We start from the raw sequence: 23980 nt of genomic DNA on the forward strand, positions 1-23980 counted from the left end.
CCTACTGAATGATCACACAAGAATAACAACGTGGTTTTTCTAAAGGAACTCAACCTCATTTCCCCAGTGGTGAACCCGGGACTCCGTCATCAGAAATAAATGGCAAGTTCCAATCTCCTGCATTAAACTTTCTCTGCAGCTCACACCGCTCCCCTTCCAGCGAGCTTTTTAATAACTAGTATGAATCGAGTGTGAGGCCTCATGTGCTCTCCTTCCCCCTCGTGGCATTACACAGTGGTTGCGTGCAAGGCCTTCCAGAGTCATAAGGCTGGCTGGACTCTTAGCTAACGCAGGGGTGTGACAAGGGCTTGTTCCCTAACTCCTCTAGCCTTAGTTTCCTCGTCTGCAAATCAGGGATGGGGGCACTTACCCACTACAGTTGGGAAGGGTGCATGAGAGTGCGAGTAAAACGCTCAGCACACTGCCGTCGAAGGCTCAATTCGTGACTGCTGTTCGTGTTTTGTAACCTCCCTGAGGGCAGAGGATCGCGCCAACCAACAGCTCCCTAAAATGAAGTGTGTGGCGCCGAGCCAGGGCCGTGTGCGCCTCACCCGGTCGGCCTTCTGGGAGACGTCACTCGCCGCAGGAGGGATAAAGAGCTGACGAGCTCCGGGGAGGAAGGGCTGGCTCCAGCGAGGGAGGGCCGGCCGCAGGCAGCCGGGGAGAGCGGAATCCCCGGGAGCGCCCGGAACCCGCGGAGGACCACACATCCCAGGGTGCAGCGCGCCCGCCGGTGGGCGCTCAGGCCGGCGGAGTCGGGCTGCGGGACCCAAGGGGAGGGAGCAGTGCACGCTGGGACCGGTAGTCTTCAGGTGGCAAGTTTAGGGGTCAGAGGCGGCCCCAAGCGACAGATTCCTCGCAGTCCCGCCTTTTGTCCACGTCTCACTTCCCCGGGCCAATGGCGTCTCCTGTCTCCGGGGCCGGCCCCTCTCCGATCCGGTCCGCATTGGCCCCGGGGCTCAGCGTCTGGGGCCCTACCCGGAAGTAGCGCCGGGGGAGGTGGTTTCCTAGACTACGACACCGGAAAGCTGGGGGAGGCGCTCCGGCTGCGGAGGGCGGAGGGCGGTGGCAGCACTGGCGCTGGGGACCGGCTCGGCGGCTTCGGGAAACAGTTCGGCGACGGCGGCCGCTCGCTTTACTCCGCATCCCGCCCTCGGCAGGGCTCGCAGCCCCCTCGCCGCCCGCGTCCGGCGATGTGTCCCACCGGCCGGGCGTAGTCGCTGCGCGTGCGCGGAACCGCGGGGCCATGAGCGAAGCCGGAGGCGGCCGCGGCTGTGGGTCCCCGGTCCCCCAGCGAGCGCCATGGAGCCTGGTGGCGACGACGGCCGCGCTCTGCCTGGTGACGGCCACGTCCATGTGGACGGCGGGGGCCGCGCCCATGAGTAGGGAGGAGAAACAGAAGCTTGGGTAAGTGCTTGGCAGATGGGTGGGTTTCCCCGGGTGGCCGACCACAGGCACGGTGCCTGTCATCGCGACCCGGGCGTGCAGCGGCCTCTCTCGTCGCGACGGGACGTCTGTGGCCTCGCGAGGACCCCGGTGGGGTGGACCGGTTCCGGGAAGGTGGGGGCCGCCGCCCGCGTCGTGACCTCGGGGAACTGTCGGGTGTCGCCGTCGGTGGCATGTGCGGGCTCCTTGAAGCCAGCCGCGGTGTGCCAACGCGGCTGCCATGTCAGTGGCCCGTGAAGGGGGCCGCCGTCGGTGTCGCTGCGCGGGAGGGTCCTGGGTGGGTGCCCTGGCGGTAGGTTCGATGCTCGCGCAAGTGAGCTCCCGCTGGGAAATGCTGATCTCACAGGAAATAGTGTTTACACCTGTTACAGCAAAAGGGGGCGTTCATTGGAACTTGAACTTGACACGTTTTACCATTTCTTGCACCGCATTTTCTCAATAGAACAGTATTCGATGGTATTTTCAAAAGCCCCAGTTAAGTATACCTATTCACTTTACGTAGTTTATCAGTCTTGGAAGTGTCATAAAATTGTCAGCTATATTTGCGGCATTTAATTCAGAGTCAGTATTCCTAAAATAATACCCTAGGTTCCACAGATGGATAAGAAAAAAGCCAAGGACCGGTAGAAAATGGGCAAAGGCCTTGAAGAGTTAATTATCACAAGAGGAAATGCAAATGGTCAATAAACATGAAAAGTAATTCAGCTTCATAAATGTGAGAGATGCATCGTCAAGCTAATGAGACAGCTGTTTTTTTATCATCAGATTAGTAAATACAAAACATATGGATAGAAAACGAGCTAGTTGAGGTGTGAGATAAACCTTGGTGGGAAGGACACTTGCTATTACTCCTAAAATTTAAATTGTATGCACTCTTGGATTCATTAATCCCACCTCTAGGAATCTATCGTACAGAAATAAAAGCACTGTCAAGGTAGAGATAAGTGTACAAGTGTGTGCATTTTGAAAGAACAAAATTGTTCCCTGGAGTATCCATATTATGAAATGATATTCAGACATTGAGGAGAAGATAGATCACTGGAAAACTATTCAGGATATATTAATAACCAAGATAAAAAAAAAATAAAAGCAAGTTGTAGCCCTGGCTGGTTTGGCTCAGCAGTTAGAGCGTCGGCCTGCGGACCAATGAGTTGCAGGTTGGATTCTGGTCAAGGGCACCTACCTCGGCAGTTGCTCCCTGGTCGGGGTCATGCAGGAGGCAGCCACTCAGTGTGTCCCTTTCACATCGATGTTTCTCTCTCTCTCTCTCCCTCCCTCCCACCCACTCTGTCTGAACAAAAATGGAAAAATGTCCTCGGGTGAGGATTAAAAAAAAGGCAAGTTGTAGAATAATATGTATAATACCATCCCATGTGTTTTGTTATTTTTTTTTAAATAGAAAAGTTGTCTAAGCTCAGAAAAATATGGAGAGATGTTTATCTTTTGGGGTTAGGAGGTGAGGTGAAACCATCAGGTTTTATTTTATATACTTATTGCTTATATTGTTGCAAGAGTCTTGTGTTTTTATTTTTGTTTTTTTGTTCTCACCTAGGATATTTTTCCATTGATTTTTAGAGAGAGTGGAAGGGAGGGAGGGAGGGTGAGAGAGAGAGAGAGAGAGAAAGAGAAACATTGACTGGTTGCCTTCTGCAGGACCACAGCCATGGCCCGGGATGGGCCCTGGATCAAACCTGCAACCCAGGTACATGCCCTTGACTGGACGGAACTCGACACCCTTTGGTCCTCCTGCTGATGCTCTAACCGCTGAGCCAAACTGGCCAGGGCAAGAGTCCTGTATTTTTAAATAAAACAGCAATAAAAGAGCTTGATGGAAAAAAGAGAAAACATCAGCTATTAAAACAAAATCACCAGTCAAGTCTAATATGTATCCTAAATTTTCTTTTTATTAACTGAGTGTATCATTGATAACTGTTTTACTGAAAACCCTACTCTGTGCCAGGCACTTTACATATTATTTCTGTCATCCTGTTTCTTTAAAAAAATTTTTTTTTCTTTATTGATTTTAGAGAGAGAGGAAGGAAGAGGTAGGGGAGAGATGGAAACATCAATGAGAGAGAACATCGATTGGCTGCCTCCTGCATGCCTCCCCCCTCCCTCCCCCCCGGGATTTGGCCCACAACCTGGGGATGTGCCCTGACCAGGAATCGAACATGTGACCTCTTGGTGCATGGATCTGTGCTCAACCCCTGAGCCACACTGACCGGGCCTCCCTGTTTCTTAATAAGTTAGATATGATCCCCATTTTGCAGATTTGGAAATTGAGACTCAAGGTTGACTTGTTCAAAGTCCCTGAGCTACTAGATGGAGCTAGTAGTATTCAAACCCAGGTCTGTATGACCTAGAGCCCATACTCTCCAGCAGTTCCTTAAGACTTGGAAAAATAGACTTCAAGCAAGTATCTTATTTGACTATCATTCCCCTTTCTCCCTTTTTTATTAAAAATTTCTAGTTGAAGAATAGTCATTTTTGACCAATGTTAATTTATAACTGGAAAAGTCCAACCAATTCAGATCAAATTTTGAGATCATTTATGCAAGTGCAGTTATAATAATTTAGGCTTGTTGATTTAGATTTCCTTTTTCTAGGCTAAGTGTAGAATAAGAGCCTAGAGCTATAAACCACAAATACACAATTGCTTGACTGCTTTCCCCTCTGGAAATTTCCAGGAAAGTGAAATCTTGACTCATGAGGTTTACCTGTGAGATTTTTTTTTAAAAAAGCCCAAATATGATTTATGATAAAAAGCACAATGCTCTCTTTTCTCTCCTCCCAAACCGAACTGATTAAATAATGGAATTGTCCCGAATAGTAAGCAATTGCTCAGTTGCCTGTAGTTTATAGTTTTTGGAATTATTTACCTAGTCATATATAGTCTTATCCTTCCTGGAATAAGTTGTTTTTGCTTTTGTGTTTTGAATGTTACAGCAGTTGTTAACATTACATTTTCATTAAAAAGTGTAAAACGGTCCAGTTTCTTTTGTAGCACGTTAGCAGGCAATGTGACTTTAGAAAAAGCTGACTTATAGAAATTATTTTGAAATGAGACTATTTTTGAACTGTGGATCTGATTTCCAACACATTTTATTCCCATTTGTTGAATAGATATCAAACTTTATAGAAATATTTTTTGTTTAATATAGTAATTATCCTATTCTGTATTTAAATATGACATTATTAGGACTTTTATGTTAAAGTAAGAGAGAGAGAGTTAACTGGATATTAAATATCACTACTTTGAATTATATGTGTTGTGAAATTTGCTGATTGTGTGCTATATAATATAAGGATTGGAAAATAATGTGTCCTTGTATGCATTCATAATTTATTCATAATCTGGAAAACTGAATGCTTGCAAAGTTGGGTTAACAGGTTAAAGCTTATGTTATCTGTAATACACATGTCTAGGCACTACCATTGACAGGAATTTCTACTTCTTGGCAATAATCTTGTATTGATTTTATTTCAGGGGAAGGGAAAAGAATTCCCATATTATATATATTGGTATCATTGCTTGAAAGGGAAATTTTAACTTCTTATTGTTTTTGGTTCATTAGCTAATTTAAGAGATCTTGATCACCTGCAGTATAATGAGCGTCTAGAAGGATTCTTTAAGATACTCCATAATTTTCTGAGATAACTTAATCCATATCCTATCGTACATATAAACACAAATAATTAATGTTTTAGCAAAGTGATAAGATTTTTTTTTTTTCTTTTATCCTCACCCGAGGACATTTTTCCATTTTTTTTGTTCAGGTAGAGTGGGAGGAGAGAGAGGAACAGAGAGAGAGAGAGAGAGACATCGATGTGAAAGGAACACACCGAGTGGCTGCCACCCGCACGACCGACCAGGGCCGGAGACAAACTGCAACCAAGGTACGCGCCCTTAGCCGGAACCGAACCCGGGTCTCTCAGGACCGCAGGCCGATGCTCTAACCGCTGAGCCAAACCGGCCAGGGCGATAAGATTTTTTTTTAGTGATTAGATGTTTCTAAATGATTAATAGAAAAAGTTGTCAGGACTTACTTTATTAGTTCACAAGTTTATGTGTACTTGATTTTACTAGTCATTATAAGCCAGCATCTGGAAATTAGTCCTTTTCTGTCTGCTAGCTTTATTTTTACCAGTATTTCATCCATCCATGAGTACAATTTTTTTAAAAAATGTTTTTTATTGATTTTTTAGGGAGAGAGGAAGAGAGAAGGAGAGAGAGCTAGAAACATCAATGAGAGAGAGAAGCATCAATATCTATTGGCTACTTCCTGCACACCCCCTACCAGGGTTCAAACCTGCAACCTGGGCATGTGCCCTCACTGGGAATCAAACCAGAGACCTCTTGGTACATAGGTCAATGCCCAGCCACTGAGCCACACTAGCTGGGCCATGTATAGTTTTTAGACTGACAATTGCAATATAGCAAGAGGCAAAATAAAATTAAATCCAACCATTTTCTGTAACACTTCTTCAATTCTTGTCTTTAGGAACTTGGGAATAATAGCGTTAGTAAAAGATTATTAAACTATTTTCCCTTGCTAATGAGAGATTTTAGCCATAACATTAACTTTTATAGTTTTTCGTGTAGTTCTCAAGCCCCCAAACTTGAGAGCATTTCATTTAAAGACTGATTCCTTAGTCCCAACCTTGCAGAATTTGACTTAGTAAATCAGGTGTGGGGATCAGAAATCTCCATTTTAAACAGTCATTTTGGGGATTTTGAGAAACAGGCAAAACATAAATCTCTTTTTGAGGATTAGTTTTCTTATTTTAGAGGTGAATATTGTTTATTTGACTTTTGATGGTTTTTTTAAAGGAGTTGAGAGAATACCATAAAATCATCACATGTATTTTTAGAAAATGTGACAGACGTTAATAAATATGTATTAAACTACACATTAGTGATTTTATTCAGTTTAAAGGGAGAGGTAGAGGCTTGATAGAGTATTGTTATTTCACATCAATATATACACATACCCGTGCCTCTCTTTTGGCAGAATATATAATATAAGCAATAATTATTTCTTTTTGGGGCTCTCCAGCAGTATACCCCTTTCAAGACAGATGTTAAATAATTTTGTTAAGAGGTAGTTGTTTTTCAGCATCAGATTTCCTTCTCTCTGCATGACATGCATCGTTCATCAGTTTTCTTTGGAAAAATTATAAGATGAATTTTACATGAGTTGCTAGGAAGGGATACTGAAAGTTTGGCCAGCTCTGCGTGGTTCATGAAAGCTTGTTGACTAACACTGTTGTATTTCCCGACTCTGTTTATGTCCTCTTCTAAGTCAATGTTTTTTGTTTGTTTTTGTTGGTGTATGTTTATGAAGGAGTGTTTATTTTGTCAAAGACAATAAATATATACTTAAATTTTTCTATTTCTCCTCTTTTAAAATTAGGAATCAAGTACTGGAAATGTTTGATCATGCTTATGGTAACTATATGGTAAGTAGAAAGCTTATCTTTATATACCATTCATGTGAACTGATTATGATGTGACCACAGTCTTGGGAGTGTTGAAACCTAAATTAATAGCACATTTAAAAAAATAAAAGTTTAAAAATCAGTACAAATATAAGCTAACAGAGTATTCCTGGTAGGGGCTCTTAGAGAACCAATTTATTGAATAGGTAAGAATAAGTTGAAATAGATTATGCAATAATTTAAACAGTTCCTTTTAAAAAAAATGTTTTTATTGGTTTTTTAGGGAGAGAGGAAGAGAGAGAGAGAGAGAGAGAGAGAAACATTGATGTGAGAGACTCTATTGGCTACCTCCTGCATGCCCCCTACCTGGGATCAAGCCTGCAGCCCAGGCATGTGCCCTGACCCAGAATCGAACCAGGACCTCTCAGTCCACGGGACAACGCTCAGTCCATTGAGCCACATTGGCTGGGCTAAACAGTTTCCTTAGATGCTATCAGCAGTGTTTATTGAGTGCTTTCTGTAGCTAAATATTGGGGATGTAAACATAAATAAGATGTTATCTCTTGCCTTAAATTATTTTCTTAAGTAAAAAAAAAACACAAAAAACTATTTTCAATAATACTTAATTTTGTAGTCACTGTCCAAATTATACCCTTATGGTGGGCTTTGATTTGAATATATTTTGATTTCGGATATGCTGATACATACTGTTTTTAAATGTCTTAGTGCTCACTTGTGATGAAATAGCAGTTTCATGTTTTTAAGATGAAAAAGTTCTGGAGATCTTTTGCACAACAGTTAATATACTTCAACCTGCTGAATTTACACTTAAAACTGGTAAAAATGGTAAATTTTATGTTATATGTGAGGTAGAATTTGGGAGGAGGGTCTTTTTCCCATGGTGAGACTAGGGGGTGCTATAGCTCTCCCCCATTTACCCCTGCTTTTGTCCTTCAATAAAATGATCTTAAACTTCAAAAAAATTTTTTTTTAACTTTTTAAAAAAATGAACTAGCAAGCACATTTTAGAATTCAAAAGGAAATTTTGTGTGTAATTTTTTAGAGTTCAGGTTATGAGAATTACTGCTTATAACCTTGTTTTTACACTTCATAATGTCAGATTTTCTTATATGATTAAGGCCTATCAAAAAGTAGTTGGGAAAAGTTTGACAGAGAACTAACTTTAGTGCATTCTGCTTTTAAATATTTTTCATGTGATTCTGTAAATCCATTTTTCATTATATATTATTCAGATATCTTCATATACTAACATTATTACATCTAAATACAAATACTTTTCTCATTTGTGCATTTTTTAAACATTTTGTATATTTGATGATCCTGTTCCTCTTTATTTGTGCATTTTTTAAGAGTATATATTGAATTCTTAATAAATGATTTTAGAATGTGATGGTGATGAAGTTTGGGGTATTTTTAATTATATTGAAAGCACAGATTTAAATTCATTTCTTTAGATTTCAGTCATTTTCTTAATGTTTTTTTAAAAATAATTTATCCAAAAAAGGCTTCTGTTGTGAGTGGCACATGTAGGGCAGCTTGATTGCTCTACCTGCAGGATCGACATCAGGGTTTCGGAAGCAGAATATTTTGGTGTCTGGGCAGCTGGTGATCGTTGGTTCTGGCGCCTGTGAAAAAAATCATTTATCCCTGGTTAATTCAGTTTGGACAAAGCATAATTTAACCAATCTAGGCTAATGGTTTTTAGATGGCCAAGTGGACCCATGCTATATGCCCTGAAACCTTAGCAATCTCAAAAATGCATACTTTTGGATCCAAAGTTAAATAAAATGGTATATAGCTGCATCAGTCTTCATACATCTCACTATGAAGAGAATCCTCTCTTTGTAAAGCACAGTATCTTTAGTATCTTGTCACTTAATAGGTAAACAGCAGAAAGTTTTATCAGTATAGTTGTGCTATTCTAGAATACACTTAATACATGGGTTTGTGACAGAGCACTATTGAGGGCAGCCCTCGGAGGATTTTCTAGTCCAGTTCCTATTTATTGGACCCTAACTAGGTAACATTCTATTACAACTACTCACCTGCAAGATCTGAAGGAGAGGAATTTCAGCTCCAAAGACTAGGAACTACTGCAGTTAACACTCCCCTCCATTTTTCCAGTAGAGGCACACCCAGCTGCAGTACGTGCAATACTTATTTTAAAATGTTCAGCTGTTTTACAACATGAGTGATTCTTACAATGTACCTGTGTTATGCTCACTCAATTTATGTGAGTTTCATAACCCCAGATTTAGTCTAGAATTCACGCTTCCCCTTTTCAGGTTCTCAACTAACATGAAACCGTTTCAAAATATTAAACATAGAGCAGGTGCCCTGTATTTGTTATTTGAAGTCAGGTGAAATTATTCTTCTAGTTCTTACACTCAGAAGCACTGTTGGCTTGCTGTAGAGTAAAAGTGTATGGGTTTTGGAGTTAGGTAGGTTTGAGCTCAAATCTCATCTCAGCTGTTTCATAGCTTGAACCCTACACAAATCATTTAACCCCTCTGAGTAGTGTCTTCCTAAAAATGGGGATAATTGCAAAGGTTATAAGATTGCAGAGTTTAAATCTTTGAAAACAGGGGCCATTTTCTTTAATTTTAATAAAATTTATTTTTTATATGTCCTGTGTCTAGCTTCATGCTTGGTATATAAGTGCGTATTAAGTTGTTTTTTTTTTTTTTTTAAAGAACTGAATTGAATTCTTGTAAAGATACAATCAAACAGTGCTTAATTTTTTACATTTGACTATTGTGATATATCTTTGCCTTTTAAACTTAAAGAAATCATTTAATAAACTTCATTAAAAATACAAGTTTAAGGTGAATTTGGGGATATATAAGTCTTTATATTTAATTTACTTTGTAATAGTCAGTTGCCTACTGTGCTAAAATGTAAAAATGGCCAGCACATGGTGGGCTTTTAATAAATGTTGAAAGCTTTGCGTTTTTCACTAGTTCTTTTTAATATTACTCTCCAGCCTAGACTACAATTAGAGCAGTTCCTTTTTACCTTCTTGGTTCCCAGGAAAACAGTGGGATTTTCCAAAGACAGGCAGTAGAATATGATTAAGAGCAAGAACTGGAAATGGAGCAGGACACCTTCCTGCCACCTACCCAGCTGGGTTACAATCTTCCTGAGGCTGTTTCCTCGTCTCTCTGAAATGGTCTGCTTGCCTCACAGTGTTGTCATAATGATTAAACAAGTTAATGCAAGTGCTTTGAACTAGTGTCCGGCAAACGGGAAGCACTGCATGAGTTTACAGCTGCACGCACTACTGCTGTCATTATTCATTCTCTACCTGAGATTGAAATTGCCCTCCTAAAACTTCGCCAGGCTTTAACTCACAGCTCACTCCCCAGAGTGTACCTAGAACTTCCTTAACCGATACACATTCTTTCCTGTTCTAGGCATGTACCTTTTGAGGGTACCTTTTTCCTTTCCGTTTCTGTTAATACTATTTTTCAGTAACAGTGCTCTGCCAGCTTTAGGCAGATTTCTACATCTCTGCAATCCCTTGGTGTTACATCCAGGAATTTTTGGATTTTATCAGTTATAGGCATAAATATTAACATGATGACATCTATGTTTGACAAATCTCTAGCCCCAATCAGACTGCAGTTTATCCACAGTGAATTGCACAGATGGCATTCTCTTTTCCCTAAATAACATGAAATTTGATTATTTTGGCCGTTCTTGTGTGCCCTTATTTAACCCCAGACTACAGCCACTTTAGGGCTTCTATTAGCATGTTTTTAGTATTCGTGCTGAGGTCAGTTTGCAGATTAATTTAGATGACAAAATGACATGTATTTAGGCCACCAAATGCAGAACTGTTTTGGACCTGAGCTCTGATCTGATCCTTGTCTTCCAGTGTTTTTCCTATCTATTGTAGACGACTCAGTAAAACTATTATAAGCAAAAACCGTACTTTGGTAGAGCTCTGAACATTGCAAATAAACTCTGAAAGGGTTGGAAAGTACGCTTTCACTAGTGGAATCATAGTGACCACTTCTGCGCTCGATTTTGTGAGAGCTCGGTTCAAAGAAACACTAGTCTTTTTTATCATTCAACCAAAGGAACTGTTTTAAAATGTAACTTCTTTATGGGTGTCTAGTTTATGTGAGTTTTCTTAGAATTACTTTTTTTCTAATTTTTAAAAAAATTGGAGTGTAAAATATATGTAAAATTTACCATTTTAACCATTTTTAAGTGTACAGTTTTGTGGTATTGAGTACATTTGCACTATGCAGCCATCACCATCTATTTCTAGAATTCTTTCATATTCCCCATTTGAAAATCTGTACCTAATCTTTCTTTTTGATAGTTTGTCATGAAAAGGAGTAGTTCTATAAATAAGGTGGTCTAGATGTGCTACTAATGACTTGGTGGAGAGAAGATACAAATTTATCTTTTTGTGTGTGTAGATATTCTGGGACTACCTTTTGTTAACCATTGTTCCTTGGTCTCTATTTCTAGAACGTTATGAAACTGCCAAAATGACATTAAGAAATTCTATAGTAGCCTTTCATAATGTTTTATTATCACACTTTGATACTCGATGTAGGATTTTAACTTTGTAGAACCAGGTCTTGCTGTTTAATTAGGTATAATTTACAGATACAAATTTTCCAATTTTAAATGCTTGATTTTGAGTTTTGATGATTGTACAGTTATTTACCCTCACAATGATGATAATAGAACACTTCCATTACCCCAGAAAGCTTCCTGGTCCTCCTTTGCAGTCAGTTCTTTTTCCCCACTTGGCCTCCAGTGGCCATTGTGATCTGCTTTTTGTCACGATAGTTTTCCCTTTTGTAGGATTTCATGTTATTGCCATCATACTGTACATAGTCTTTTGATTCAGCTTCTTTCACTTAGCATGATGCTTTTGAGATGTATTCATGTTGTTGGATATATTGTGACTTCTGATAATTGCTCAGTAGTATTTAGTTGATTCGATACAATAGTTTGTTTATCCATTCAACAGTTGATACATATTTGGCCTGTTTCTGGTCTTTGGCTGTTATTAAAAAGACTGCTATGAACCTGAGAATGCAAGTTTTTGTGTGGTCGTACATTTTCATATATTTCCCACCTCGGAATGGGCTTGCTGGGTCATATAGGAAGGGTAAGTTTAACTTTATAAGAAACTACCAAAGTTCTCTAAAGTGGCTGTTAGAGTTTGCATTTCCCACCAGCAGTGTGTAAGAGTTTTCAGGTACTCTGCATCCCTTCCAAAACTTGGGATTTTCAGTGTGGGGTGTTTTTTTTATTTTTTTTTTATCCTCACCTGAGGACATTTTTCCATTTTTTGTTCAGCTAGAGTGGAAGGGAGGGAGGGAGGGAGAGAGAAACATCGACGTGAAAGGGACACATAGAGTGGCTGCCACCCGCATGACCAACCAGGGCCGGGGACAAACTGCAACCGAGGTACGTGCCCTTAGTGGGAACCGAACCCTGGTCTCTCTGTACCGCAGGCCGATGCTCTAACTGCTGAGCCAAACCGGCCAGGGCTCAGTTTTAATTTCAGCCATTCTGGTGAGTGTGGAGGGGCATTTTGTTGTGATTTTAAGTTGATTTTTCCTGATGATTAATGATGTTGGAAATAAAAGATTTTCTTTCCATGCACTGTGTGTGTGTGTGTGTGTGTGTGTGTGTGTGTATGTATATATACACATTTTTGTGTGTGTGTGACGTGTCTGTTCAGATCTCTTGCTCATTTTAAAAACAGGTCATTTGTTTTGTTAATGAGTTGTAAGAGTTATATATTCTGGATATCAGTCCTTTATCTCATATACAGGAATGGGCAAAAATAGGTTAATAATAGTAAATAATACAGTAATTAATAAATAATACAAAAATAAACTTTTTTGCATAGTCACAACTGTAAACCTACTTTTGCCCATCCCTGTATGTTCTGCAGATATTGTCTCCCAGTCTGTGCTTTGCCTTTTAATTTTCTTAACAATGTCTTTTGAAGTGTAAATGTTCTAAATTGTGACCAAGTCCAATTTACCCTTTTTTCTTCTATGATTCATGTCTTTTATATCCTACCTAAATAATATTTACCCAGCCTAGGGTCACAAAGATTTTCTTCTAGTTGTTTATAACTTTAGCTTGTTTATTTAGATCTATCACCTATTTTAAGTTAATGTATGTATATAGTTGAGTTAAAGATTGATTTATATATACTTTTTTCTATGTGGATAGCCACTTGTTCCAGCACTGTTTGTTGAAAAGAATACCCTTTCCCTATTGAATTACTTTGTACCTGTGTAAAATCAGTTACCTTAAATGTATGAGTCTGTTTCCAGACCCTGTATTTTTCCCCCATTGATCTAAATATTTATTTGCACATTCATCTCACAATATCTTAAGTGTGATATTAGGTGGTTCAGCTTTGTTCTTTTTCAAAGTTGTTTTGAATATTTTAGGTTCTTTGCATTTCCATGTAAATTTTAGAATCATATTGTCAGTTCTACCAAAAAAGCCTATTGAGCCATTGATCAATTTGAGGAGATTGACTACAATCTTGAGTCTTCCAATTCAACATGGTGTCTCTGTCCATTTATTTATTATTATTATTATTATTTAGATAGAATGAAAGGGAGGGAGTGTAAGAGAAACATCAGTTGTGAGACAGACACCTCGATTGGTTGCCTCCCACACGATTCCAACTAGGGATTGAACCTTCAACCTCGGTGTGTGCCCTTGACTGGGAATCGAACCCGTGACCCTTTGGTCTGTGAGCCAACAATCCAACCACTGAGCCAAATTGGCCAGAGATTTCTGTGTTGTTTTTTTTTAATCCTCACCCGAGGACATTTTTGCACTTGTCTTCAGATAGAACAGGAGGGAGAGAGAGAGGAAGAGAGAGAGAGAGAGAAACATCAATGTGAGAGAGACACATCGACTGGCTGCCAGCCACATGACCCCAACCGGGGCTGGGGACAAACTGCAACTGAAGTATGTGCACTTAGTGAGAATCGAACCCGGGCCTCTCTGGTCCATGGGCCGATGCTCTAACTGCTGAGCCAAACTGGCCAGGGCTCTTTTCATTTATTTAGACCTCATTTAATGTCAGCAGTGTTTTGTAGTTTTCATTATACAGATATTGCACATCTTTTGTTAAATGTATTCATTATTTCATAATTTTGACACTGTTGTAAATTACAGGTTTTCAAATTTTAATTTCCAGTTGTCCGTTGATGTTACACAGAAATACAAAAACTTTTTTGTCTGTTAACCTTATACCCTGCAACCTTGCTAAGTTCACTTATTATTTCTAGTAGCTTTTTGAGGTAGATTCCTTAGGATTTTGTACATGGTCAGTCCTGTCATCTACAAATAGACTTTTCCTTCTTCCTTTTCAATCTATATGCCTTTTATTTCTTCTTCTTATTGCAGCGGCTAGGACTTTTAGTATTATGTTGAAAAGACGTCGTAAGATCCTGGCCTTGCTCCTAATCTTAGGGAAAAAGCAGTTGCCTTTCACTATTAAGTATGGTGTTAATTGTTGTTTTCATAGATGCTTTATATTAGATTAAATTTCTTTTTAATTCTCATTTGCTGAGAATTTGCATCATTACAGGGTGTTGAATTTTGTCAAGTGCTTTTTTCTTTTACATCTATTGATATAATCTTCTTTAAAAATTTTGTTAATAGCAGGGCTTTATTTCATTATTAAATTATTTATTATTTACTTCATACAACATTTCATGAGGTCAGTTTATTTTATCATTGATCAAATCCAAATAAATGCGATCCTAAACACCTGAAAAATGGTTTGCTAAGTGAATATAAATAGTGAGCAAAGGGAATAGGAAAATTTGACCAAGGGTGAAAAGAGAAGTGATAAATTATGTAAGTTCAGTCATTAATTAGCATATGCTATCATCAGTATGTGATAGATGGTTTATTAAGTATCATTTAGTTTTTATTTTAGGAAGGAATATCTTATCTGCCTCAAGAAGGGAGGTCCTAATGATCTAGAATAAAACATTTAAAAATGTATATAACTATTGGAAATTAATAGATTTGATACTTTCAATAACTCACTTTTATAAATAATGCTTTTGTTTCATTAATTGTTTTTAGTACAGTAAAGTCTTTTACCTATGCCTAGTTTTTGGAATTGGTTTTATGAAAAGTCAGTTTTTGATGCTGCTTTGACTTGAGTGTTTTTCAGACAGAATGTTATCACTTCAAACCTCTAGTAAATTTAGAATCTAATGTTCAGAGTTTTTATTTTATGTTTTCACTCTTGCTTTTAGTTAGGCACGTTTTCTATTTAATTCATATTGAACTCTTTTATCACCAGAGTTTTGTTTCTGAGTGATAATTGTTAAATGTTTGTCATGACTTGAGTAATAGCAGTGTGACTAGTTCTGGCAATCCATTGTGAAGAGAAAGCAGTACTGTACCTCAGAGAGCCAGGATGTTTGAAGCATAATGCGGATGTTTATTTGCCACGTACGCATTATTCTGGATTTACGCAAACCAACTGTAGTTCGCTTTGTGGTCAACCCGAAGAAAAGGCTGTGGTTTTGTTTCTATCCTTAATTTTGAAACAGGAGAACATGAAGTATTTTTACACGTGGTTCAAAACTCCCTTATTTGATTATTCTGGTTTGCAGTGCTATTAATATTTTTCTTATCTGGCTAAGCTTAGGGTTTGAGTTTCATATTTAATTTCAGACATCATTGTTTGTGTGTGTGTGTGTTGCAAAACCCTAAAAATAGTAGTATGCAGCTTTCTAAATAGTGGCTTAAGTAACTCATGATTTTAAAGGAACTTTGTAAACTCAATTTAACATTTGAATGATATTTTTCAAAATAACATCAGCAAGTTTAAAAATATTACTCTTCTTGAGTTACTTCTAAGTGTTTTTATGTGTGTTAAATATGAAACTGTAAAGCAGTAAAAATAGTGCATTCTGGGAAATTACACTTCTGTTGGAATTAACAGTGAAAAAGTAGTTAGGAACTTGGCATGTAAAAGATTCATGTTAAAATAATTAGGAATTTATACTAAAAATTATATGTAATATTAAGATTACAAAATATTGAATTCAGAATTTAGTAGCTGCATGTGGATTCTAATTATATCAAAACATTTGCTGCCTGGAATCTTTTCCTTGGGAAATGAACATTATGGAGCACTGAACTTTTAAAAATACCTAAAGGGTTTCAGTCTTCAATGCTATTTGTATTTAGCCTACTTTAATTATTTGGGGGCAGTGGTGGGGGGGTCTTCCTTTTTCTGTTGACTATGTGTTTAGTGTTCCTGGCCTCTATTCTGCTGTTAATGTGCCGTGAGTTTGAAATTATGTAATTGAGTTTAATGAGAGGCAGTAGGATAGAGTTGGACATGGAATTGGGGATATTTTTGCTGAACTTAAAAGTTATGACTCATATGGGCATACAAGTATAGGAGGAACAAGAAAGTGTAAACTGATGTCTTCAATTTGATAGTAGCTATCAAAAATTAAATATCCATACCTTTGACCCATTGAGTCTTGTTTCCAGGGATTTAATCCATAGCAATACAAGCATCTGTACAAAAGATATATTCATATAGATGGTTATTGCAGCATTGCTGATGTAGTGAATAACTGAGTTCAACCTACATATTTATCACTAGAAGAATAAATAAATTGTAGCATGTCTATACTTTGGAATACTGTGAAGACAGGGTATTATGAAGTGTGGAGGCCCTGGAGTCAGGTTGCCAGGTTTGAATTCTGGATATGGCATTTGCTAGTTGCATGACATAGGCTTACTTAACTCCTCTGGGCCTCGGTTTTCTCATGTAGAGAATGGAGATAATTAAATGTATTTCAGAGGGTTATGTGATAATTAAATGAACTAAAGTATGCAGAACAGCGCTTAGAATATAAGTACTCCATAACAGCCTATATTAGAGTATGACTTTGCAGCCAGCCCATGAGGCTCAGTGGATTGAATGTTGTGTCATGGACTGAGAGGTTCTGGTTCGATTTCCAGTCAGGGCACATGCCCGAGTTGCAGCCATTCCTGGTGAGGGGTGTGCAAGAGGCAGCCGATCGATGTTTCTCTTTCACATCGATGTTTCTCTCTCTCCCCCTTCCTCTATCTCTGAAAAATCAGGAAAAACATTTAAAAAGGATGACTTTGCAATCAAAGGGATAAGAGACATCTATAAAATTCTAGTGTGGAAAATCCCCACCATGATTTAAGTAAACACATTTTAGAGCAGTGTGTTCATATGACATGAGCACCTCTTTGTAAATAAAATGTTAAAATGATATTTGTTTATGTATTTTCATATATGCAGAGAAATCTGGAGGAATAAACTTCTTAACAGTAGTTATCTCTGAAGAGTAAAGTTGGGTGGAGGGGAAGCAGATTATCAGATTTTTAAAGAAATGTTTTCTTATGTTTTTTTTTCAAGTATGTATTACATTTATAACTAAATTGTTTTAAAAGAAAGATTGTATAGACTGTAAAAATAGTAGCTTTTTAAATTAACCTTTAATTTACTTTCTTTAAAACAATAACTGTGAAAAGGTTATGTTCTCTAAGTGATGTGTGCTTTCTCTTATTTTCCTAGTGACTCACTAAGATTTTCCTTGTAGGAACATGCTTACCCAGCTGATGAACTCATGCCTTTAACCTGCAGAGGTCGTGTTAGAGGCCAGGAGCCAAGTCGGGGTGATGTTGACGATGCCTTGGGAAAGTGAGTACTAACACGGGGGATGGCATCTCAAGTTCCCAAGTCTGAGACTTCTTAGAGGCAATTTACAGTCATATTTCCGGGGATTGCTTGAGTTTCATGACTGCTTTGAGTATTACTCTAAGTTCCTTTATTTCCTCTGTTATCTTTTGTAAAAAATTAACCAGTTTACTTTTTAGATCAGTGAAAAGTTGAGTTGTTTGAGATGGCTGTCACTTTTAACACATGTATAAATTTGGGACACATTATAAGGTGTTGAAGCTTTTATATTTTTATGTGCTTTAAAAAAAGCTAGTAAGTATTTCTATTCATTTGGAAGGATGTGGAGCTGAAAATAAATATAATATTAAGGCTTTTCAAGTTCTTCCAGTGCTTTATAGGTTACATTGTACTATAGGTGTATGGAGTGCTAGTTAATAGAAACTGCCAGTCAATAGGATATTGATCCATCTGCTTACACATTCATGAATAAAATAACCAGAATTCTGATGTTTTGTATCTCGTTATACTTGTTTCTTAGATTTTCCCTGACACTGATTGATTCTTTGGACACTCTTGTGGTAGGTGTGATTCTTCTTGAATTTACTTATGTTATACATTCCATAATATGCACACAGTAAGTCTGAAATAGAAGCCTTCAGAATTTAAGGTGTACTGATATATGCTTCTAAATAAATATTTTACACTACTGAATTACTAATGTCACATGAATGTCAAATGAAATTATGTGGAGTCATGGAGATACTCAGATAATTTATAGGTATGTCAGCTTATGAGACGAAACTTCATCAGGAAGGTTGTTGCAGAATTTACATGGATTTTGAGATTGAGAAGGGAAAACTGTCGATTTAAAATCAGGTATTGGATTATATTTTACTCAGTGCTCATTTTAATTAGGAACTCTTATGGAATGTTTTATATCTAAATTAGAATTTTAAGCGAAAGTATCAAATCAAGTGAAAAAAACATTATAGAATATTGTCATATGAAAAGATTAAACAGTCAAGTAAAGGAAACCTACTTTTAAAAAATATTTTATTTTTTGATTTTTAGAGAGAGAGAGGAAGAGGGGAGAGAGACAGAGAGGCATTGATTTGTTGTTCTATCCATTCATGCATTCATTAGTTGATTCTTGTTTGTGTCCTGACCAGGGATCAAATCCGCAACCTTGGCATATGGGGATTATGCCCTAACCAACTGAACTACCTGGCCAGGGCCAGAAAACCACTTTAAAAAAAAAAAAAAATCCTCACGCAAGAGTATTTTTCTTTTTTTTTATCCTCCTCCGAGGATATTTTTCCATTTTTTGTACAGATAGAGTGGGAGGGAGAGAGAGGAAGGGAGAGAGAGAGAAACATCGATGTGAAGGGACACATCGAGTGGCTGCCACCCGCTCGACCAACCAGGGTCGGGGACAAACTGCAACCGAAGTACGTGCCTTTAGCAGGAACCGAACCCGGGTCTCTCCGGACCGCAGGCCGACGCTCTAACCGCTGAGCCAAACTGGCCAGGGCAAGAGTATTTTTCCATTGATTTTTAGATAGAGTGGAAGGGAGAGAGAGAGAAACATCGATGTGAGAGAGACACATTGATTGGTTGCCTCTTGCATGACTGTGACTAGGGCCAGGGATTCAACCTGCATGCAACCCAGATACTTGCCCTTGACCGGATATTGAACCCCCGACCCTTTGGTCTGCAGGCTGACACTCTAACTGCTGAGCCAAACCAGCCAGGGCCAGAAAGCTACTTTTAATGAATCTAAGATCTAAATAACATCTAATTGTGCAACCTTCATTTAGACCGAAAAATCAAAGTAAACTGTGTAGTGACGGTGACCCCTTCATGGAGCTCATTGCAAGAATCCACAGAATTCTTAGTATAGACAGGATTCTAATCCATGTGGTAATGATGATAATAATGGTAATGATATTGAGCACTTATTAAGTCAGGTACTCTATTAGAAGTACTTTACATACATTACCTCATTTAGGAAAACAACCCTATGAAAGTAGGTATTCCTTCTTTTTGTATATTTAGGAACAGACTCAGAGATGGAAATAACTGGGATTAGATAGGTAGTAAATGAAGGAACCAAAATTCAAATTGGGCTGGGGCATCCATGGGGTGAAGAGGGCAGGTGGTGTATGGTTTAGGGTCAGTTGATCATCCTCTGAAGTATGTGCTTTCTTTTATGAGGAAGCAACTTTTTAAATGATGTTTAGTACATAGGATGGATTTTTGGTTAGTTTGGACTTGGAAACCAAATCCCTGTAGAGCTCATTTTAGGTAGCTCTAGGTCAGAAACCCGTTAACAGTTCTGAGGTTGATTGTTTAAAGTCCTAATGATATTTCTGTGTTTAAAAAAGAAGTTTAGCCCTGGCCGGTTTGGCTCAGTGGTTAGAGCGTCGGCCTGCGGTCCAGGGAGACCGGGTTCGGTTCCCGCTAAGGGCACATACCTCGGTTGCAGTTTGTCCCTGGCCCTGGTTGGTCATGTGGGTGGCAGCCACTAGATATGTCCCTTTCACGTCCATGTTTCTTTCTCTCTCTCTCTCTCTCTTCCTCTCTCCCTCTCTCCCTTCTACTCTAAACAAAAAATGGAAAAATGTCCTCGGGTGAGGATTAAAAAAAAAAAAAAGTTTATAATGATTCCTCATAATATAATTAGGCACTTATTTTTTTCTATCTTAGATATCACATTTTATTACATGCTTAAGGGAAATATTGTGTGTGTGTCGCTTTTTAGTCTTAAGATATGAACTTGCTTTCAGTAGCTCATTTTGAGGATATTTCTCTTTGACTTCATAGAAAATAACTTTATTTTCACACTTTTCTTCTAGGTATTAAATAAAACTAAAGAATTTGAAGATGCAGTGAGAAAAGTTTTAAGAGATGTTAATTTAGATAATGATGTAGTTGTATCAGTCTTTGAAACAAACATCAGAGTTCTTGGGTAAGTATGTAAGACACTAAAGCTATAATTTTAACAGAAAAGCTTAGGGTATACTGTTTATTTCTTGATGGTAATAAAGCAAGATATTTCTTATGTTTAAAGATAAAAGTGGGGATATTATGAAACAGAGGCTGTGGGAGGACCTTGCATGAAATCAGGCTGAGGCAGCAGCAGGCTTTATAAAAAGTTACAGACTCAACTCACAGGTAACCCCTGTATATCGTTGATAAAGGACTATAGGTTGAATATTTGCATATTAGCTACATCACAGGTATTTCACTAGCAGTATAGTTTACTAACATTTGCTAATACCTCTTCAAGGCAAATGAAACTAAATTTGTAGGATTACTTTTCATCTACACAATTTGAAATACTCTTGAAACATTTAAAAATGCAGAATTAACCCTGGCTGGTTTGGCTCAGCAGTTAGAGCGTCTGCTCGAGGACCAGAGTCATGGGTTCGATTTTGGTCAAGGGGACATACCTCACTTGCAGTTCGATCCCTGGCTCTGGTTGAGGTCATGCAGGAGGCAGCCATCTTTATGTCTCTCTCGCATTGATGTTTTTCTCTGTTCCTCTCCCGCTCCATTCCTCCTTCCTACTCTATCTGAAAATTAATGGAAAAATATTCTCGGGTGAGGATTAAAAAAATAAAAATAAATAAAAATGTGGAATTACAGGATATAGTAATTCAAATTTCAACATTAACTTTTAATGTAGACAGAAGGGTTATTTTTATTTTTTTTAATGTTATACTAAGAGTTAAATATTTCATGATATAATTAAATGAGTTAAATTTAAATTTTGTTAAAATTAAATTTGTCAAATTTGTTAAAATAAGTGACTTCTTTGATGTTCTTTAAGAAAACAAAGTTTTTAAGAATGCTAAACACTTTACAACAGGTAGAACATCTGAATTTTTTTTTTTTTAATACTGGCTACATAATTATAAATGTTTGCCATGAGTGAGTAGCCAGAGTGAGGTAAAAAATTAAGCTCTTCTATGTTCTTTCCTTATGTGTGTAAAGTTGTTGATAAAAAGACACCTACATCTTTTTAAGTGGTGACTTCCAAGTGTCTAAGATGTGGGTCATGTTTGGTCTCTGGTTGCAGGGGTCTCTTGGGTGGACACTCACTGGCAATCATGCTGAAAGAGAAGGGCGAGTACATGCAGTGGTACAACGACGAACTTCTGCAAATGGCAAAGCAATTGGGTTACAAACTTTTACCAGCTTTCAATACTACTAGTGGCCTTCCTTATCCAAGAGTAAGTAATTCTGAAAAATATGGCAGTCTTTATATACTTCTTTTGCTAAAAAAGATTGGAGCTATTGTTCCTCACCTGCTTGAAGCTGGAGAAAAGTGCTTCATAGCAAAATAACACACTTATATTGACATTTCAGTTAATTTGGTATGAGTGGTGTGAGAATTTAGATGAGTTGAAGCCTTTTATGTGTCACTGCATAACAGATTAGATTATGCTGCAGAAGGAAGAAACAGATGCCAGACTCAAATTTGGGCCAGAACGGGTTGTGCAGAAGATACAGGTGAGGCAGAGGAGGTGGTAACTGTCCAGAGGAGCGGTTCGAGAGAGGACACGGGCGGAGGGGCATGAGGGCGAGGCGGAGCAGAGCGACGGAGAGTGTGCAGGGAGAAGCACAGAGTAGGGTGTGGTATCCGAAAGTCTTAAACAGAAAGTTTCAAAAGATGTCCTAGAAAATCTTGGAAGTAGGTGCAAAGAGAGCCTTGAAGATGTAATGTGGTAGAATTAAAGGTAAGAAGACTTCGGTTGGTGAAAGTATAGGACCATTTTGAGATTTCTTCTCTGTTGGTTAAAGAGAGTTGGCAACTTCTTCATTTGAAGTTTTGTGGTTTTCGCCCCCAAGACAAAAGGTTATATTTAAAGCAGAGGGAAAGAAGCCTCTGCAGACAGAAAAACTCTCTTCTGGTTTATTTTATTCTTTATTAACACTACTACTCTCTCCCTCTTATGCAAGGCAGATACCTCAGCTATTAATTACCAAGCTCTATTCATGTTTTTCTTTTTTTATTGCTACTACGCTGGTTGAAACCAATATCATTTTATTCCAAAGCTATTGTAAGTGCCTGTCTCACTCATTTCTCTCTGTTTTATGCGTTAGGTATTTAAAACATTAATCTTACCAAAACATTTTAATCAAATTATCCTCAGAAGTTTTACTGACTCTCCCTGTTGTACTGTCTTTAACTTTCAGAATTCCTTATGGTTTGGCAATAAACTTCCTTTCTGATGTTCTTTCATACCCCGAGCCCCAGTGAAATGAGTATTCCATTTCAAAATAATCTATTAGGCCCTGGCTGGTTTTGCTCAGTGGTTAGAGCATCGGCCTGCGGTCCAGAGAGACCCGGGTTCAGTTCCCTCTAAGGGCACGTACCATGGTTGCAGTTTGTCCCCGGGTCGTGCGGGAGGCAGCCATTTGATGTGTCCCTTTCACATAGATGTTTCTCTCTCTCTCTTTCCCTCTCTTCCTCCCTCCCTCCCACTCTATCTGAACAAAAAAAAAAAAAAGGAAACATGTCTTCGGGTGAGGATAAAAAAAAAAAATTTACTCCAAATAATCTATTAGTGTTCCTCAAACCACCTAGCATTTTATTTTTTTGTTGTTTGGGTTGTTGTTTTTTTTTTTTAGTTTTTCCATTGCCATGCCTTTAAGCCTGCATCTCTGTAACCTGGAATAACTTCTCTACCAATATAAATAAAATAAGACTCATCTCCTCCATCAAGAAGTCTGGCTAGAGATACAGCATGATATAGAGTGGTGTCTTTCAAATTAGAGGTTACAGCCCATTGGTTTACCCACCAATTTAGTGGATTGTAACCACTTTTTTTTTTTTTTTTCCTGAAACAGACTAGTATTAAATCTCTTATTTTAATTTCTAGTTTATGATCTTTTAAATAGCTCTTCTTTATACATATCTTTTTACTTATTTCTTCTTTAGGATAAATTACTAGAAGAGAAAAGAGTAAGACAGCCATAGGGAATGCTTTTTAAGACTTTGGGTACTTATTGTACAATTTTTCTCCAGAAAGTTTCTACTTTGATAGTTCCTCAGTGTTGTATAAAAGTACGTGTCATTGTGTTATTATCATTATTGTATATTATCATTCTTTTGCCAGTTGAATGAGGAAAAATGGAATCATTTTTGCAGTACTGAAGCCATCATGGTGACCCACTCCCCATGTCTCCCCTACATTTCACTTCTGTTGTTCTTTGTTGAGGTTGCCTGTCTCCTTGGCCAGATATTCCTAGAGTCTATTGATTGACATTGCTAAGGTAATAGGCATACCCACCAATTGATTTCTCAATTAAAATTTCTTCTAGAGTTGGTCTACTTCCCTCTTGTACTAATTAGTTCAAACTGTC

General features: G+C 38.3%; 1 protein-coding gene and 1 non-coding gene across 5 annotated transcripts in view; both read left to right on the forward strand.

Annotated features, from left to right (window-relative positions):
- The first annotated feature begins 1045 nt into the window (after nucleotides 1-1045).
- The window catches only part of EDEM3 (ER degradation enhancing alpha-mannosidase like protein 3), a 59864-nt gene continuing 36929 nt past the window's right edge, over nucleotides 1046-23980 (forward strand). For 2 of the 4 annotated variants that reach the window (XM_036272182.1, XM_036272180.1), the window contains exons 1-6: nucleotides 1046-1407; nucleotides 6861-6906; nucleotides 17529-17629; nucleotides 18147-18186; nucleotides 20464-20576; nucleotides 21690-21843. In XM_036272182.1, coding sequence (XP_036128075.1) covers nucleotides 1247-1407; nucleotides 6861-6906; nucleotides 17529-17629; nucleotides 18147-18186; nucleotides 20464-20576; nucleotides 21690-21843 — 615 coding nt within the window. In that variant the 5' untranslated portion in view covers nucleotides 1046-1246. The remainder of the gene's footprint in view (nucleotides 1408-6860; nucleotides 6907-17528; nucleotides 17630-18146; nucleotides 18187-20463; nucleotides 20577-21689; nucleotides 21844-23980) is intronic. The other 2 variants (XM_036272179.1, XM_036272181.1) reach the window with 1 other exon arrangement.
- Nucleotides 8404-8535, forward strand: LOC118638062. Its single transcript, XR_004961027.1, has one exon. It is a non-coding gene; the product is annotated as a U11 spliceosomal RNA (small nuclear RNA).

Source organism: Molossus molossus, unplaced genomic scaffold, assembly GCF_014108415.1.
Source record: "Molossus molossus isolate mMolMol1 unplaced genomic scaffold, mMolMol1.p scaffold_m16_p_20, whole genome shotgun sequence".
Taxonomy (NCBI): Eukaryota; Metazoa; Chordata; class Mammalia; order Chiroptera; family Molossidae; genus Molossus; species Molossus molossus.